General features: G+C 38.0%; 1 protein-coding gene and 1 pseudogene across 1 annotated transcript in view; both read right to left on the bottom strand.

Moving 5' to 3' along the window:
- The window catches only part of ASAH1 (N-acylsphingosine amidohydrolase 1), a 30,008-nt gene extending 15,606 nt beyond the window's left edge, over nucleotides 1–14,402 (bottom strand). The window contains exons 1-2 of the mRNA XM_006916410.3: nucleotides 14,069–14,402; nucleotides 2,537–2,583 (exon numbers count right to left, since the gene is read on the bottom strand). Coding sequence (XP_006916472.1) covers nucleotides 2,537–2,583; nucleotides 14,069–14,146 — 125 coding nt within the window. The 5' untranslated portion in view covers nucleotides 14,147–14,402. The remainder of the gene's footprint in view (nucleotides 1–2,536; nucleotides 2,584–14,068) is intronic.
- A 1,936-nt stretch (nucleotides 14,403–16,338) lies between these two features.
- LOC102884512 lies at nucleotides 16,339–16,892 on the bottom strand (annotated as a pseudogene).
- Nucleotides 16,893–20,750: the final 3,858 nt, after the last annotated feature.

Raw genomic sequence — 20,750 nt, 5'->3', positions numbered from 1 at the left:
AAGCTTTGTATAAAGACAAATTAATTCCGTTTCTGACTGATCGTAATTTCACATGCAAAATTCTGTCCTACAATTCAATAAAATAATTATTTTCATCCTATTACAGGCAGGTGCTACTAACCTACTCCCTTCTCCGCCAGTGTGCGTTTTATTTCCATGTCTAATAGAAAAGATACATCAGAGGACCCCTGGATCTATGCATACCAGTGGCACTGTCGTAAGATATGTGTTCTAGCGGTGAACTTCAACCAGTTGCTCCTCCCCTGATAACATCCAATAAAACTAAAACCATGCTCCTATATCTGCCCTAAACTCCTGATTCCTTTTTCAGTCTAGAACCTCAAGGATTCCAAAGAAGAAATGGAGAGGAAATGAAATCGTTACAGTAGAAGATGAAATTAAGTGATGATGGGGACACTCTCGAAAACTTTCTACAGTAAAACCTCCACTAATCATAATTCTGTGAAAGAACTGTTAATCTGCTTAACAAAATTATTTTAATAACTAAAGCTTAGCCGTAATCTCATATTTTACTTCTCATTAAACATTTTTCTAAAATATCTCAGTACTGAACATCTGTACCTCAATTTCCTGGAGAAATATATATCTACCCTATGAGAGCAATGAGGATTACATGAAATATGCAAAGAATACTTAGCAGCATTGGTATTCAATTACTATAGAATGTTTTCCTACTTTACTACAAACAATAGACAGTAAATTATTTTTGAGACTTAGTAGCTACTGTGCCCAGAACATCTTCATCAATATTAAGCACTGACTGAATCCACCTGGCTCACCGGGTGGTTTGGAAACTAGTCCAATGGGCATGACACACACCCACACAAATAACAGAGCAGATGCTAAGCACCAGTGAGCAGTAGAAAAGAAAGGCTAATTGGATTTAGATGGATTCAGGGGTGCTCTGGCTGTCAGTCCCTTGACATCTAGCATTCAAATGATTGGTATGGCTGGATAAACAGGTGTTTCTTTCCTCCCTCACAACTGCCCACTCATACCTCCAGAAACTACACACTTGATCAAAAAGGATGTCCTGAAAGGTACAGGAAGAAGACTGGTTATCATTCAAAGGTATACGAACACGACACTTCTCTTCCACATCTCAAGATCCATTTATAGTTTAGAGAAGGGAAGGATCAAAGTGGAGATGAGGATTTCTGTGTCCGGAACAGGCTAGGGAGGTAGGAAGGAATCCAGCAGAAATACCGGGGCAAAAATATTTACATTATGTTAGATGTATAAATATAAGAAAAATGTGTTTATTTGTATATGTATGTATATACACATGTACACAACACACAAACATCACACACACACACACACATACACTAGCAATTTGGAACCAGTTAAAAGCAGGGATGGTTTGGTGGGCAGTCAATTCATAGACATATATAAGGTACACATAAAAGAGAGTAAAAAAAAGCCTTAAGCATGGAAGGTATTCATTAAATGATGAATTGGGGCAGTGAGACCAGCCAAGAAACACACACAATCAATAAAGCACTGAAGACTAATATGGCGTCTGTGGTGGCCAAAAGGAAAACCTCAAGAGAGCAAGACTTTAGAGAGAGGGCTGGAATATGCACTAGCTTCAGAACAGCATACAAACTGATTACTTCTAAATTACTTCCTGCCAAATATTTGCCTCCTTCTTCAGAAAGGTGAGTACATCAAAAGAACTTCGTTTATTACAGTTTGATTGTATCCGGAATAGAGACTACTTAGGATACATATTTTAGGCAAGTGCAATACAAAATACATAACTGAAGTGCTGCAAAAACAGATTATCATCTTGATATTATTGATTAAAGTTGTACTCTGCTTTCTCCTACCCCCAGCAGGCTACTTTCAGTGAGAGGGAAGAACAGGGCAAAAAAGATTACCCTTCCTTATACCTTTTCTTTCTTTTCCACATCCTGGTACCCTCTGTGCTGGTGGGCTCTTCTTATTCTTTCTCACAGACTCGTGTAGCCATAGAGGATTTGAAAAGGCCACATACATATGCCTAGCCTAAAAATATTAATGTTAAATACACTAAAACATACTACTGGCCCTTCCCTTATATTTTCTAGTCCTGCTTTTCCTTTGATACCTTTGATTATCATGTCAGGGTTTATTTCTTGAATGTTTCACACATAAGACCCTACACTTTTCCGTTCTAATATAATCTGGTAGTTTATACTCAGGCACCCCAGAAATCACATGTCAACTCTGCATTTGTCAAGATGAGTAAAATGCTTAGTGGTAGATAGAATTTAGATGGAAATCTTATTTTTTTTCCTATGATTTTGATAGGCTAGAAACAGACATTTTTAATCATGGGGTATTTTCATACTTGTTCAGAGTCTTAGTGAAATGCATAATATACAAACGTGAAGGAAAAAATTATGCCATTCTAAGGACAGAGGACATGACTTAAGTTTTCATTCACTATCGTTATTTTTACGAGATCATTACATAGGGAAAAATCTCCACAAAGGTTAAACTGAGTTTTGGTCATCTGAAGTTTACTCACGTTGGTCCAGAAGGAGGGTAGGTTGATTTTCTGCAGTCTTCTGTCCACTAAAAAACAAAGAAAATTTAAAGTTGCAGGAAATAACAAATTGAATAAGCAATTTGCAAAAAACAGTTAAAGTTTATGAAGACAAAATCAGGTAATGATTTTCCCTTTTAGACAATTTCAATACCTCTTAAAAGTCTTCTCCTCCCATAAGAACTTCTAAAATCTCAAACGTAAGTGCATTTTCAGTCTCAATTCAATTTACACTAGTGCCTGGTGTTGTAATTTGGCTTCTCTATTGCAAATATATTGAGTAAAAAGGAAATGAAGAAAGGAGATGAAAAATGTTTCTTTCACTAGATTAATTTATCACAAAATTACTTGATGTGTTACTTGAATTTATGAGCCAATAGAAATTTGCATCCCAAACCAGATTTTCAGGGCATACCATCCAAGGCCCTTCATAACCTGCCATAATTTACCACCTCAGCCTTCTCTCCTGCCACTCCCCCTATTACATATAGCCACATGAGAGATCCTATGATCTCTCACCCTTCCATGCCTGTGCATTCACCTAGAATGCCCGTTCTCTACCTAGTGAACTTTTGGCTTTAATTTCTAAGATCCAGTTTAAATACTGTCTTTTCTGTGGCATCTTCATCTACTTCCCTTATGCAAATAGTCTATACTCCTCGTCTATACACCCACAACATCTGTACACATCTCTATTACCATATTTATGACATTGTTCTATAATTATTTGTTTGTATCTCTCCTCACTACCAAACACTGTGCTCCTTGGGTTGAGGCAATGAATGGATGAGGCTTAGGGAAGGGTTGTCCAAGCTTAGTCCACATAGGTTTATGATTCCTTTATTGCTAGTTCAAGATAGCAAGCATGTTGACCTTCTTTCCTCTGAAGACCCACTATTATAAAAGTAAAATAATTTTTAAAAATAATAATTCACAATAAGTGGAAGGTAGAGTAGGGAAGGAAACTACTAGAAGTGTCATCTGAGCAAATTTGTGTGAGAATAGAGTTCTTACATCTTTTCTTAACTTTTAATAGTATGGGAAGTATAAAAGGTAGCTTGGCATTACCTGTCATTCCAACGTTAATTGTCAAAAGAACTTTACTACAGTATAAGTTTCTTGTTTAAGTGCTGTTTTACCTTGTAATTTTAGGTTGATTTTATTAAAAAACAGTATCAACTATCAAATTATCAAAAGCTAATTCAATCATTAGAATTTAAATTCTATTTGTAAACTATTACACTATAAAATATTTGATATTAAATATTAATTTGATAATTCAGTATCAACTTAGCAAAGCTAATTTACAAAGCCATTCAATAATAATGGTTGAGGGTGGTTCTTGTTTAAAAAACTTTCAGTCTCAGCTCTGAATTAAAAAATCACAGGAAAACTTTATTGCTGCTAATCTATTAACTGCTGTGTGGTAGGGGAAGTCAGCATCTATTTCTTCAGAAACTTCACAGAAACAATGATGGTTAAGTCTACCAGAACAAAAGAAATTCATGGTTGACATTATTCATTCAATAACACATGAAAGAGCCAAGTATTTTCTTTAACGTACCTGCCAACCAATAATATAATGAATAACCACAAGCTTTAAATACCTTGCATTTTCGCAAGATTTATACATTTATACATTTTGTACATTTTTCTGCTCTACTGTCAGTTATTACACATCATAAGAGATTCCACTAAATTCTCAACTTTTTTGAAAACATCCTTGCCTGTAGTAGTGTCATACAGACTATTCATAGAGATTAAGTCTTTAGTCTCAAACTTGGCATTGATGCTTTAATAAGTATCAATAACTGATCAGTAACTTCAAGAGCTAAAAAAAAGAGCTGGGAATCATTTGCCTTGCCATTTAACTGATATTGATGTTGTTGCCAAAATCCTGGGCAACTGCTCTCATCTAAAAGCTATGAGTGTGAAACAAATTTTTTCAGGACACATTTCTTCTGTGCTGCAATTAAATGAAATTTAAGTCACCACTGGTAAATGGCTTTCCTTGCTTTGCTAACCAATGAGCTACTTGGAGACTGACTTTGGTTGCAACTTCATTTTACTTTTTAAAATTTGTAAATAAATTTGGCTATGATGAGATACTCTGGTTTAAATTTTCTTATTTTCCTGATCACATTTTTTCCTATGAGTTAGGAATGTTGTGATGATTACTTAATCTTGTAATGTCATATATAATGTATTCTTTATCACAACTATAGTGTCATTACATAATAAACACAATATTTTACCATCAAATCTATAACAAGATAATCTATACTTCACTGTGCCTCGAGAACATTTTCACTTGTTTTGCCATGATACATTTGCAATGGTAATTTTTTTAAAGATTAAAATAACATGTACATTGATACATGTGGCAATTAAAGTGCTACTGAGTTATAATTACATACTGTCTGTCGCGTGAAGTGCCCCAAGCAGCCGTGAATAACCATGAGCACACCACAGACCCGCTCTGTTGGAACAACCCAAGGGCCATGATCTAAACAATCATCAAGCGAGTGTGGCTGTGCTCCCGTACAAGTCTGTTTATGGGCACCCACATGTGACTTTTGTTTAATTTTTACATGGAACAGAATATTAATCTTCTTTTGATCTCCCCCAACTTTTTAAAAATAAAAAATACATTCTTAGCTCACAAGGCCTTACAAAAACAGGTGGAGCCGGCTCTGGCTTGCTGGCTGCTGTTTGCCAACCGCTGCTCAAGGGCACCAACACACCCATACAGGTTGCCCTTGGTTTTTCTGGACTATTTATTCAGCTTCTTCAGAGGAATATCTTTCACTGTGCTGTGCATGTGTGGGGAAAAGAGAGAGAGAGAGAGAGAGAGAGAGGAGAGGGAGAGAGATTGTGTGGGTTTAGTTGTTTGCCTAGCAACAATGTCATATGCGGTTCTGCATGCAGAGACCGGGACAAGCGCTATTTTCTGGCCCCTCATTTAATTTTCCTTTCATCCACACTTACTATTGTTATTCTCCAAAATAACCACTACTCTGAGCCAGAGCACGAAATGTAAGAAAAACAATCAGAAACTATTAGGGGAAACTGAATATTAGAAAAGTATGGTACAAATAAAAAGAAAACGGTCCCAACTGGAACAGAAATTCAGTAGGTTTCAAGAAGAATGAATAGAAGAAATATTGAGAGAATAAGTCAGAAGCTGAAAAATATATGGGATATAGTGATGATGGCATCAGTTTGGTTTCTTCTTTTACTGAAATAAAAAGAAAGCAATTAGAAACTCCAAGGGAAAAAAATCTGTATAGGAAAGGCATGATAAAATTTGGAGCAAACTATAATGTGGTATTTGGTAGAGAACATTTTTGAATATTCTTTCAGTGCCATTAGAGTTTTGGCTTTATATAGAAAAGGAAACATAATCATAGTAGACTGAGCAATGACGGGTATTTGCAAATCTACTTTAAATGTTGCTTATTGTTTTTATTTTTTCAAAGGAGGCATATAGATAATACATGGATGACTCAATTAGCATTACGATAATGTTATCAATGTTTACTGGGCAAGAGTAAAAGTGTAAAGAACAGAAGAAGAAAAGGGAGGAACAAGCAGAGGGGTCAAGGATGTCTACTTGCATCACTTCGATATGGTGCTGAAGTACCCTTCCAGGGCAACTAGGCAAGAAAATTAAATTTAAAAGGCATCCAAATTGGAAAAGAAGTAAAACTGTCTCACTTTCAGATGACATAATCTTATATAGAAAATATTAAGGATTCCACTAAAAACTTAAAAAATAATGAGTTTGGCAAGATTGCAGGATACAAGATCAATGTACAAAAATCAATTGTATTTCTAGACAGAGGCAATGAGCACACTGAAAATGAAATTAAGAAAACAATTTCATTTACAATAGCATCCGAAGAATAAAATACCTATGAATAAATGTAACCAAAGCAGTGCGAGACTTGTACACTGAAAACGATAAAACCTTGTAGAAAGAAATTAAAGACCTAAATAAATGGAAAGACAACATGTTCATAGACTGGATGACTTAATATTGTTAAGATGCCAATACTCCCTAAACTGAGCTACAGATTTAATGCAATACCTATCAAATATTAGCTGGCTTCTTTGTAGAAAAAGACAAGTCACCCTAAAATTCAAGGGATTGAGAAAAGACAAAACAATCTTGAAAAAGAATAATATTGAAAAAGGAGGACTGACACATCCTGATTTTAAAACTTACTATCAAAGTTATAATAATTAAGACAGAACAGTACAAGCATAAAGTTAGACAAAAATCAATGAAAAAGAATTGAGCGTCTGGAAATGAACCCTCATATTTATGCCAACTGCATATATTTAATAAGAGATTTGTATCTACAATATACAAAAATCTTACAACTCAATTAAAAAATAGGCAAAAGATCTGAATAGACATTTCTCCAAAACAGATTAAGTCAATAAGCACATGAGAAGATACAAATAAAAACATTTTCCAATAGGGAAATGCAAATCAAAACCACAATGAGATACCACTTCACACCCATTAGGTTGGCAATAATTAATAAAAATAATAAAACAAGTGCTGGTATGGATGTAGAGAAACTGGAATGTCATACACTGCTGATGGGAATGCAAAATAATGCAGCTGCTCTGGAAAAGTCTAGCAGTTCATCAAACAGTTAAACATAGTTATCATGTGACCCAGCAATTCCACTCCTAGGTATAAACCTAAAGATGCGAAAACATGTGTGCACACAAAAAATTATACACAAATGTTCATAGCAGCATTACACACAATAGCCAAAAGTGGAAACATCCCAAATTTCCATTAACCAATGAATGGATAAACAAAACGTGGTGCATCCACACAATGGAATGTTATCCAGTCGAAAAAGGGAATGAAGTATTGATACATACTACAATATGGACGAACTCTGAAAACATCATGCTAAGTGAAAGAAGCCAGTCACAAAGGACCACATACTGTATGATCCCCTTTATGTAATATGTCCAGTATAGGAAAATCTATAGAGACAGAAAGAATATTAGTGGTTACCTAGGGCTGAGGGGTAGGTTTCAGGGTAAGGGGGCGGGGGGTGATGAAAATGTTCTAATACCGACTGCAGTGATGGTAGTGCAACTCTATGAATATACTGAAGCCATTAAATTTATACTTTTGGTGGGTGAACTGTATGTGAATTATATCTCAATAAAACTGTTAAAAAAGAAAAAAGGCATAAGGAAGATTGTTAAAAGTAAGCTAAATTTTTATCCATCATTGCAGTATGAGCATAGACAATGCCTAAAGTTGATTCAGAAAAATTCAGCATAAATATATCATCAATAGTGATATTCATAAAGATAACCAGGAGTGATACTATAAAAACTTTTTACACCAATATGGCATGGGCACCAATTAATCAAAACACACTGAGCTGCAAACTAGTAAAGTAGAGATTCTGGTTGAATATCGCCTCATTACAGTTAAAAGTGTTTCTAGAGGAGGCGGATGGAATAGAAGGAACAAAGCAGGAGAATGCTGCTTTTCATCAGAAGCCTGTCTATATTACTTGATTTTTCTTTAACTATGTACATCTTGATAGAAATTTTAAAAGTTAAATTTTAAAGTTGCACATTTTCATTTACATTACGTGGAGGATTTTCAGACAGTGATTTTTTGCCACTTTTAAATGTGTTTTTAGCTGTCATTATCTAAAATTATATTTAAGTAACAACATATAACTGCAATAGAGGGCAAGGTACTTTAAATTTACTAGTCCCTGTTTAGTAAAGTTGGAAATGGACACCAAAAAGTAGCACTCTAGCTAAGAAAGTCTCAATTTACAACTATGAATTTTCCAAACTCATAATTTAATAAGGGCAATTAACTTTAGAAATGCAACTTGCACTTCATTCTGACTTATTCACCATAAGATTCTTCTACATATCAGAACTTTTGGTTAGTTTATTGATTTGATTTGCAAAAATCCAATTTATCCCCTTTTACCGAATTTCAAGTGAAGAACAGAGTGAAGAAATAAAATGAAGCCACTATCGTCAAGCTGCTAAATCACTAAAGCCAGTAGGCTGGGGAATGTGGAAACAACTCTGCTCTCGTTTTGCCCAGCCTGGGAACTTAAACTTTTGAACTTTCTGGTTGTGTCAGTGTGTGGATATACATCAAGCCTCCATATAACCCTCTGATTACCTCTCACTTAACGGCTAAGGAAAGAACGTCCACGTATCCAGGCCACTGGTGGTCTAGAGCGTCACCATCTCAGCCCAATCCAGAGGCTGAGAGTGCAGGACTGACTCTTCTCAAGAATGTACATTTTTTTTAAAAAAATAAGAACTCTTAGCTTTTCTGTCTTCTCTGGGTACTGCCTAGTGTTTATGGTTTGCAGACCCTAAGACCTTTAAATAAATATTTACCGTTTAACTCTAGCTAAAGCCTCCTGACTCTTTTTGACTTCGTTTGACACAAGTTATCAGGAACTTCAGGGTCATGTTCTGGATGCAGCACCATTAGTGATTAGGTTACACAGTGGGTGACAGAACCAGTCTCTATATCCCCACTCCCAGCTTCCCCTGCTCTTTCATAGCTCCCTACAGAGATAACAATAAAGACAATGCCTCAATTCAATTCCTAGGGTACAATCTGCACTTCTTTCAAGGCTTTTGATAATCGTTGGAAGTAAATGAAACATAATGATGCTCATCTCTCCTTAACAATTATATTTGCATGACAGGGGTTCCAAAGCCAATATAAAAATCAAACAACAAGTCTTATTTCTTACAAGACAACTGTGAGGGAAGTAAAAAGTGCTGTCAAGTCTTAAAAGAATATTCAACCTGCCTCAGAGGTTAAGTGAGCAACCCAGTCATCACACATGCAGGAGTCTGAAGTCGATGAGGCATTTTACTATGATAATCCCAGCAGCAATAGATAAACATGAAATATACAGACATGAAATCTGCATAGAATCTGGCTGTAAGAATAAAAGGTTAAGTCATTTTAAACAGGTTAGATTTGGGAATAAACTGGAGATAGCTACATCATCACCTAAAAGGGAGACTTCTACAAGGAAAGACAGCTTCAAAATCTATGTACAGGCTTAAAATAGAATTACAATGAACTAATTTCCTATTTAAAATTTCTTACTGTCTCCAAATTTAACTACCTACGGTTTTAAATAATAGACAACCTTATCAAGGTAAGAACAAATTTAAATAGATGAGAGGTAAAGATTATAAACAGATAGGTTAGGGATATCACGCTGTCTGCTTGTTATTACTGTGCTACTATGTCACAGGGGAAAAAACACAATCAATTTAGAATCTCAATCAATCTTTCTCACATGCTTTCTCATTTTTGCTTCCTAAGGCCAGAGAAAGAGGTGAAAATCTCTGTAAAACATTTTGTTAACACTTTCTGGGTCAGTGAATTCTCTGATCATTCTGATTACTTGACAGAAACTTGAACCTCTTTGAAATTAATCAGTCTTTATGTCCTCCCCACTCATTAAGAAAAACTAATAATAGAGCTACTAGATATACTATGTTTGGGGAAATAATAAAGCGAAAATTCTTCCATTAGCGATCTGAAGGCTCCAAACCTAAAAGAAATGAAATAACTAGTAAAGCTCCTTAAAATATTTGAGTCCTGCAGAATTAGTGAGAACCTCAATGAAAAGACTGTACAAAAAAAAGTTCAGGAAGCCCTCGTGTGATTCTTATTCACATACCCAGAAAAAGGCAATGAAAGGTAATTTAAGAAATTACATCACAGACACCAGTGTTTGTATCATCAGAAGAGGAGCTGAACAATTCTAGCAAGACAATTTTAACTCAACAACTATTTTCTAAATATGATTTATCTTAAAATGTTCTCTATGTACAACAGAGCAGATACACACCTAACAAATAAGAAAAGGCATGTTTCTTGCATATATAGCAAATTCAAATGAGCATGCAAAGTTTTTCACTTGTTTTCTGACCTTTGATGGGATGGCACCCTATTAAGTTACAGGTATTTAAGTAAAAAGAATGTTAATAAACCCTCCACAAGAACAAGAACCTTTCTAAATTGTTCATCAACACGTTAAAAGCAGATGCATTACAATAAAAGTGGGCAGGCCAGATGGGTTTTTTGTGATTTTTGGAAACTTTGTGGAAATTGTTGCTAAAAGCTGATTCAGTAGCTCATGCCAACAATGTCATTATTCATACGAGAAGATGATGCATAAAAATAAGTTCAATTCAGCAATTAATTACTGACCCATCATTATATTTCAGTTTTACACATTCTAGAAATCTCAGATTTCTTACTGAGAACAGTCATTTCTCCCACTCCAATTCCTTTCCTTATGATCACTCCTCAGCCTATCTGCTCCAAACACTGCTCTGGTCAAGGTCACCAAAGCCCTCCAGTTGCTAAGAACAACAGACACTTGACATCACAGTGGCATTCAATAAAGGTAACCTGTCCCACTCTCTCAGCTTCCACAACACTCTCCCATTTGGGCTGCTGCTTTAACTTTGTCACTTCTTCTCTATCTGACACGTGGCCCTTGCCTAAGCCTCTTCTCTTCCTCCCTTTCTATATCTTCTATCTGCTCAATGTTCACCTGCTTCAGTGGCTTCAAATAATATGCCTAAGACTCCAAATATCTCTCTTCTGTGCTCCAGTCTCAAAAGCCTGATGGATATCTTGGTGCCCCCTGCAATTTGCTTAACCTGAATGAAAATGATCTTTACTCTTCCATCCCCAAATCTTTCTCTTTGTGTATTCCCTGGCAGTAATACCACCATTCACCCGGCAGAGCACCTCAGAAAGGTGCCTGTCTCTCATCCTCATCCAATCCTTCATTCTGTTCATTCTATCTCCTAATTTTCTCTAGAACCATCTACTTCTCTCCTTCTCCACTGGCACCACCCACCTGTAATTTACCATTTTCTCCCCTGGACTAGTCACAACCACCCTTGCTCTCTTCAAATCCAAAATGATCTCTCTAAAGTGAAAAAGTTATCTCGTCATATCTTGTTTAAAACCGTCCAACAGCTTCCTGTTGTTTTTAGGGTACACTCCAAAATCTTTAACAAGGTCTGCAGAGCCCTGGATGAAGCTGTCTCCATCTCTCTCCAGACTTTTTTGTACCACTCCTGTCACCACCACCTCTTAATAGGTCTTTTAATAGAATCAATAGTAAAGAATGACTCAGGAAGACCTTAAAATATGCCATATTCTGGAAAGCATCAAAAACAAAACAAAACAAAACAAAACAAAGCCCACAGACATTCCAAATCCAAGGACTTTTGTTTGTTATTTAAAGCCGGCCTCATTATTCATATTTATCATAAGTAGTTTTGACATATCTTTTGTTGCCTTGTAGGTTACAAACAGTTGATTATATAAAATGATTCAAAGTGAAAAACTGCTTACTCTTGTCAGAGAGTGAGGTCACTAAACTTCTGTGAGGTTCCAAAGATCCTTTCAGCCAGTGGCTCCCAGAATTTTCCATATAAATAAAAAAAATTAAGAGGGGCCCAGCACAGGGGAATCCAAATTTTTATTCTAAGTGGAGACGTTAAAACAAAGCAAAATAAACAAAACAAAAACCCATACACATAAAAGAAAGAAAGGACATTATGGATGGCCATAAAATCAGAATAAAAGCTAACATTTTAACTGAATTTTAATTTTATGCCCTCATTTTCCTCATTAAAGACTTGTGAAAGTAGCTTCCCTAAACTGATACCAGTGGCTGGACTAGATTTTGACAACCACTGTTCTAGATAAGAACTAATTTAAATTCATGGAGACTATTGATTCTTCTTATTCTAAAAACGGCCTTTAAAATACTTTTGCTTGAAAAAGTAAAGCATTGAGAAAGAAGAAAAAAAAAAAAAAGGCAGCCCCTGACATCTGAAACTTCTCTTAGGTTTACAACTAGACCTCAGTATTATCACAAGTTGGTCTGACACTCACAGCCAGGCCATTTTTGTTCTCCTGTCGAATATAACAAATCTCACAGAATATTTAGTTAAGCTATTCTGAGACAAGATAAAATGAGACAGAGCAAGGCCACTCATGATTCTGTCTAAACACAGACAAAATAAGGGTAATATGCAACCCACAAAATATTAAACATCCCTTCTCTTGATAAATGACTGTTTCTTTCTTACCCAATCATAGAACTGCCCTACTTTCTAAAACCTAGAACCTCCAATTCTTTAGATTTACCTCAACCAAAGTACAAATTGTGTTAGATTTGTGTTAGATTTAACACAACCAAAATACAAATTATGAAATTAGTCTTTCCTAATTCTCTTTACTGAGAGGCCCCACAATGGCCCTTGGTGTGCATTCCCCCTCACTGCAGAGTCAGTAATTTGTTCAACTACTAGTTTTAGTTCCTGGTGGGATTGGCTGAAGGGCATGATGGTATCAAGGTACTTCCTACGCGCACTAAAACAAACTAATTTTATTTTTCCTCATACTCTTCCAATCCTTGCACACATGTACATACTGTGCATTCTTGTTACTGAAATCATTGTACATAATATTTGTATTTTGCTTTTACTTGCTTAACATTATATTAACTTTTAATGGCTTAATAATATTCCACCATTTTATTATTCAAGCATTTCTCCTTAAAGAAATAAGAGAAAGCACAACTTGCTCCCACTGTCAATATCCTACCTAAGATATTCAAAATCTTTCTCATCTAGCCTCAGGTCGGATGCACTCAAGTTCTTATATCTAATCATCTGTCAAAGAAAAATGTAGTCTCGTTGGATTTAAAGAAGAGGATTACGAAAGGACATGAGACTGGACGTCAAGAGGCTTGAGTTCAGGCATGCTGCAGTAATCACAAGTGTGACCTCTGGCTAGACATTTTCTCAGTTTATTTCCTCTGTAAAGTAAGTCAGCCCAGTATCTCACTGCTTCTTGCAGTTATCAAGTCTGTGTTCCTGAGACTTCCTTGCGGGGACAGAGGCACGAGATAGGCGTTCACATGACTTGGGGTGAAGGCCACAGCAGCCACATGGGGCCTGTGTGGGCTGATCCCACTGCCCTGCCTGGTGAGGCCTCAGCCTTTCCCAGGGCCCTCAGGATCCTTAGCTGCACCTCGTCAACAGGCAGAGAATGCCAATGTCATCAAGCAGTCCGTCGCTTAATTGAGTTGTGTACACAAGTCGACTGGAACTTTTTCTCTCAGCAGTTCAGGATGCGCGAGCCTGGAACTGGTAGAACAAGTGTAATCCCCGAAATTTGGGGGTGTGTAAATCACAACCAACATTCTGCAGAAATTAGGATTTCCCTAAAAGGTTTTCTTCCTTCAGCTGTATTGAATCAATCCCGGGTGAGGTTCGCCCACACCCCGGCGCAGGAAACCACAGACCCCAGTAAGGATGCTGCCTGGAGCAGGTGTTCCCGACATCAACCCTCTCCCCGCCGCGCGCGCACCTGCGCCCTCCACCCCTGCACACCACTCTCCGCGCCTTGGTCAGGAGCTCACTCACCGGCGGCGCGTGCTGCGACAGGGCGCAGGGCACGGCCACGGTCAGAAAGATGAAGGTGAGGCGACTGCAGGCCAGCATCGTCCCAGCCGCAAACGCCGCTCCAAAATGTTTGCTCCAGCAGCGAGAGGAACCTCCGGGCCCGGAGCAGGCCGCGCCCACGCCGCCGTGTGACCTGGGACCAGGACCGCACCACGCGAGGCGGGAGGTGGGCAGGGCTCAGAGGATACGGGAAAGGAAGAAGAGGACGGGACGTTTCAGTGTCGCGGAAAGGGCGGCAGGAGCAGGGGAGCCTTCGGGATGGAGGAGGGTCCCGCGGGGTGGAGGAGGGACCCGCAGGATGGCAGTCCGCGCTCGCGTTAGGCCCGTGCTGTTAGCCAGACACCCCCCTCCCGCGGGCAGTAGTTGGGCCGAGCCAGAGCCCCGCCCCGCGGGTGTGGTTGAGGAACTTCTCCTCTCGGGGTCGTGTCCTGCTGAGCCCCGCGCCGGACCTCGAAACCTAGGGGTGGGGGCTCCCTCAGGTCCTGGCCGAGAGTGACACGGAGGCGGCAGATCCCGTACCTCTCTGGGGCTGGAGCCGCCTGTGCAGCGTCCCCAAACGGCCCAGGGCAAGGTCTGCGCTCAGGCTACTCTGTGCCAAATGCTCATGAAACGGACCCAGCTCTCAAGGATTCTTAAAATGCAGCCTGACCTGCTACTCCGATCCATCTTTGCCCGGAGCAGGAGGAAAGCAGGTCTGAAGTGAGTGAGGTTATTCATCCTGACAGGCTCAGGTGTCAGGGGCCGGGAGCGGGGTTAATCCTCCCTAATCCCACGGATACCCAAGGCTGTGAATTACCCATTTAGGCTTTCACAGCAGAGCTGACAAATCACAGAATTTAGGCTTCAATTGCTCGCGCTTGGACACAGGTGGAATGACCAGATAGAACTGCGAACCTTCCTTCACTGATGTATTCAGCCATTCAGTGGCTGTGTGCTTTCACCTAACTATGAAGGGCTTTTGGTTGACAGAGCAGAGATAAACCTGGGAGGAGGGTAGCCTGCATCTGAAAAACAAGTAGACTTACAGACGTATTTGTTTCGTATTTCTGTCGTCTATTGACGATGTCGTCCGGGGAAGATGAGTTACTTAAAAACCCAACAGGAAATCCTACTCTCTGGGTTCCACTTTCTGATTGAGTGAGTCTCTTTGACATTCTAACTAGCATTTTTTTTTTAATGTTTCTGTAAAAACCAGAATACTGTCACTAACATCTTTATATATTTATTTTTTTCTTGTGTGTGTGTGTGTGAAATTGCAATTTTACCCATTTGTAATACTTCCTTAGTAAAACAATCTTCCATTGGAGATTGGGAAATGAGAATTTGATGTTTGGGGGGTTTTCGTATTTTTGATTTTAGACTTTTTTTGGTAGGTGATAGCATTCCTCTTTGAGGAGGAAGTTAGACTTTTGAAACATAAAGTGGTTCCTGATTCAACAGTAAGCAAGCAGATCACAGAAATGTTCATTAATTCAAAATATATTTATCGTTGACCTACCATGTGACAAGCATTTCTCCAGACAACTGAGAATAAGCAGGGAAGAGCTCTGCCCTCACAAGGTTTATAATCTAGATGAGAAATGTACAAAAACATCATACATAAGAAAATTTATATAGGATATTAGAAGGTGATAAATGTTATGAAGAAAAAGCAGAGTAAGGGAAATTAAGAGTGGAGGGAGTCACAATGTTAAAGAAGATGGACAGGATAGGCATTAATGGAGAAATTGACCTTTGAGCAGAGATCTGAAGGAGGTGAGAAAGGTAGTCTTATGGATGCCTAAGAAAGAGTATTCCAGACAGAGGGAGCAGCTGGTACAAAGGCTTAAATGTGAGAGTGTACCTGGCATATTCAGCTAAAGCAAGGAAGTCAAGATGGCTGAAGCAGAAGGAAGAGGGGAAAAGAAATAGATGAAGTCTGAGAAGTAAGGCGTGTAGAGCAGATTACATTGGCCATTAGGAGCCATTGTAAATACCTGGGCTTCATTCTGGACAAAGGTGTAATGTGTAGATAGGTCGAATGAACGTGGACCTTAAAATAACTGTCAGTAGAGGATTCCCATCTTTTAACATATAAATAGCTATTGGTTTGAACATTATTTGCCTTAAATACTACTAAAGTTACTTTAAACATGCCGCATACTTAAGAGTTCACCATGCCTGCTGTTCCCCACCCTATTAATTGGTAGTTAGGTTGTGTGGAAAACTCAGATTCTTTATGCAGAAAACTTATGTCGATTGGCATAATATTCCCTTTTTTAACATAAAAGTTCTTAGTTTAGTAGTCTTCTCATGAAAAATCTTCTCAGTCACTACATAAAGTCACGGACGAATCTTTACTCCTTCTGTTGTCCAATCTCAACCTCACTTTTTGCCAGCATCAACATTGGCCTTTGCAGCCCCCCTTTCTTCATTCTGTTTTTGCATTCCTTTCACTGTTTTCTTGAGGTCTTTTCTTCTCATACGGGCCATGTCTTGCAAGTCTATGTTTGGGTTCATTTTTCTTTGCATAATCCAAGGAATCGTAAATCATGCCAAAGCCAGTTGTCTTGCCACCACTGAAATGGGTTCAGAATCCAAATACAAGGATAACTTCTGGTGTGGTTTTGTACGTTTTGGCTAGTTTTTCTCGAATTTCTGTCTTAGGTATTGTTGCCTTTCCAGGATGAAGGATGTCAGTGACCATTTGTTTCTGTTGAAATAGTCTATTGGTCATGAACTGCCTGGTCCAGATAGTTACCATGTCATTCATGATGGCTGCCAACCCTTAAGCAGCCAGGGAGGAAAAGAGCTGGCATAATATTTTTAGGCACAATTTTCATATAATTTTGCATTAACTTTCAAAAGCCTTTTATGTATGTTGATTCTATTTTCAGACAAATTAAAAATTTTAATATATTTCCCTAAAATTATACCATTATATGTGTGTTTTTTCTTACACATCTTTTTTTTTTTTTTTTTAAACTACTCCATTCTTCAATACTAGAAATGTACAGAAAGCCAAGGCAAGGCATGCGGTCATAGGAAGCTTTGCCATGGTTTGTAGCATACCGACATATTCATAGAAAATGGTATTTAAATGTACAAATAGGTGACTGTGTCAGTGGAAAGGGTGGTTCAAATACTACCTTCATAGCAAGAATCAAGTATAACACTTGGATAACCTGTTTAGTATGCAAGCGTCAGCATCAGTAATCAAATTGTTTATCAGAATAGCTGAAGTTCTTTGCAAGCTGTGGACCTTTTCTAATCTCCTACCTAACATTCCTGGGTTCCTGAGGTGGAGCCTTGTTTTAAAATCATTGGAATCTAACCACCCCACCCTAAATGAAGTCTACCACATATAACACCACAATTGCCCAGAACAGGTATGACTTGATTTATAAAATTGAATATTCAAAAATTTGTGCTGGAAGATCAAGGAATATGGAGATAATATTTCAGTTCTAAAAATAAACATTTACTAGAGTATTTACTAATGAGTTTTGTAATTTTTTTAAAGGCTTAGTATTTTTAAAATGTAATCTGAGTTTCAGAACTTAGATTTTTGTCCATCTTTTCAGGAGAATAAAAGTTGTAAAAAATGGAATATCAGGTCATGCAAAATTGTTACATGATTCTTTTTCTCCAATAACTTTACCACAGTAAGAAAAAGTGTTAAATCATACCTTCAGCTCAAGGTGTTCCATTACACGCCTACAAATTTAGTGCTCACATTTAATCTAATCACCCGCCCCCCATATAGTGGCAAAATAAAATAGTTATCTTAATTATCCTTCACTTTTAACTTATCTTTCTGTTTCTTTGTGAAACATTTTTGATGTCTTAATTGAATCTCTGACATGTGAGAGTTTGAAGAGCCATGTATCTATCCTATTTCCACTATCTTTGATAAGACATGGTTCTGACCTGAAAATTATTTGTCATTTCAGCTCAAATACAATAATCCCTAAATCTTCTTGTTCTTTTGACTTCGTATTCCTCCCTAGTTACATTTTTACATACACCATTATAGTTAATGCTGCAACCAGTCATTTCTCATAAGTTTATGGTAATTCATGTATTCCCTCAATAAATTTTGAGCACTTACTCTAGGTGCTTGGTAACCAATCAACAAATGATCTCTGCCTTCCTGGGGCTTTCAGTCTTATGGTGGAGAATAATGGAGATGGTGGTGAAAGTGTAAACTAGATGAATATCTTGAAAAGTTTCAATACATTTAGCTCATTACTCCACATTCTAACCTGTTTTAATATTGTGGATGTTTCACCAACCTCAGTTCTACGCCTCCATTATGTAGCAGCCACATGCTTTGGATGAGCCATATCCTCATCCTTAGTCTTACGTCGAGGTTGGCTCTCCCTGGTTGGCCTGATGTTTAAAGTTACCCTATCCCTCTCACCCTAGTGCTTGACTTCAGCTTTAGTCATTTGGACTTTTGAATCCAACAGGCCATGGTTTGAGGCTATGGGCTTTGGCTCCATGATTGAGGTGCTTTCTCTTCTAATAGGAGAGAATAAGTTAGTAGTCTCCATTGCTGCCGGAATTCATGCTGTGAACTTGAAGAGAGCCACCTAAGGATGAATAGATGCTGTGGACAGCACAGGAGAGATGGAAAGAAACTGGGTCATTATGACATTATTAAGCACTAAATCTACCAATTACAGAGCCTGTCCGACAACTGGACTCTTTATTAATGTGAATTACTAATCTTCTTTATTATTTAAGCTAGGTCAAGTCGGTTTGCTTACAAGTTAATTTATTGTACCTGAGGGCATCTTAACAGATGTACACACTAAAATAGGTATTTCTACCTTCTCAAGACCAGAATATAGAGCTATAACACTTAAGTTTCAGGGCCTTCCTTGCCCATGCCTCTTCCAATCCTTCTACTTAATTTTACACTTATAATTCTTTTCATTAAAGAGCACCATCCAAATTATATAAGCTTCAGGCCTCACAAACCTGGAACTACCATCAGATGTTCTCCAATCTTCTCAATTCATGGCTCCCTAGGGAAGGAGTGACTTAACCTAATTGGTAAATAGCTGGAAGGGTTATTGCACATGTGTGGCCTGGACTCTCTGGCTCTGTCATTCAGACCTGCCTGCCTACAGTGGTAAGCTCACTGAAGCAAGCCTTGAATGACAAGAGTGGTAGGTGAGGTACTTGCTGCCTTTGCCACATGATGGCTGCAAAGATTCTGAAGAAAGCATCATGAAAGACTGGTTTTGGGAGACGTGGAGAGAAGGTAATGAAGGACTGGAGCCTTCTGTAAGTACTTGCATCTGCTGCCCCCTCCCCCCCCCAGCCCAGCCTTATCCTGACCTCTGTTTATTCCCCTTCATGTTAGAAACTGGCAGTGCCCTTGGGAAGCAGTTTGCATTTGTCAAATGACTGACTGTGTAAATTCATTCCAGAGGTGGAAGAGTTGGTATCCCATCTCAGACTTATGTTCAAGCTGTTTTCTCTATTTCTGCTTGATCAGCAATAGCTGATATTGATCCCCATCTGATGTCTGTGTATATTCCTCAATTATTTCCCAACTTGGAGTGATGAGGAGAATTATGAATTGACAACAGAAGTCAGCAATTCTGAAATGGCAGCAGAAGCCAGCAATAGCAATTGTAATAATATACGTATGAAAATTATTAAATGGCCGACTAAAAGTACCAAGCAGAGAACTAGGTGACATGAAAGACACATAAGTGGTAAAATATGAATTCTTTTTTTATATATATGAATTCTTGATCTCAAGGAGTTTACAACAGAAAAAGACAATAGCACTAACATAAATATATATCAACTTTTGAAGCCAATCTCAAACATTTTATCTATGTTTAGTTATATTAGGTTGAACCATATGAAATTGTCAGTTCTTGGTTAAAAAGTAGTTGAATATGAACACTTGCAGATGGCCAACCTAATGTTACCAACACCCAAAACATTCACAGTTATATGACTTGACTTGAAGCTGGTACTATCACACCGAAGATATCTGTAGACCTCTAGTGGCTCCTGCTTCCCCTCACATCTTGTAGATTTTTCACACCTGGCTGATTGTCACTATTTCTAATATGATTCCAGTCAGCATTCTTGGTGATTAAAATATCCACAAATACAGTCTTTCCAAAATTCCGTTTTCTTGGATTCTCGATCTCTTCTATTGTAATGTTTTTGGTCCTTTTTACCTGAAATATCTAATTCCATGGTCTTATCTTAGACATTGGAACACTTACTTCATTTTGCTTTGTAATACTACTCTCTTTTGATTCTTCTCTTCCTCACTGGCCACCTCTTGTATATCTTCTGTTGATTTCTCCTCATTGGCTGACCTCCATATGCAGGGGTTCCATAGGCTCTGCCTTCAGATGTCTTTTTTTTCTTTAACTATGCTCACCCCTTTGGTGATCTCATCTGATCTCATGACTTTAATGCCTTCTCTATGACTCTCAAACTTATGTTACTAGCTCAGACCTATCTTCTGAACTCAGACTCTTATACCTAGCTGTCTTCTCAACATCATCTACTTTGGATTTCTAATAGGATCCTAAACTTATAGTGTCTAAAAATGAACTCTTCTCTCTGTCTCAACCCACGCTGTCTCTTTCTCAATCTTCCCTATCTTAGTAAATGGCACTTC

The sequence above is a fragment of the Pteropus alecto genome, unplaced genomic scaffold (genome assembly GCF_000325575.1).
Source record: "Pteropus alecto unplaced genomic scaffold, ASM32557v1 scaffold24, whole genome shotgun sequence".
Classification (NCBI taxonomy): Eukaryota; Metazoa; Chordata; class Mammalia; order Chiroptera; family Pteropodidae; genus Pteropus; species Pteropus alecto.
Note: the sequence above shows the minus strand (reverse complement) of the source record. Positions and strands in the feature narration are given on the sequence as shown.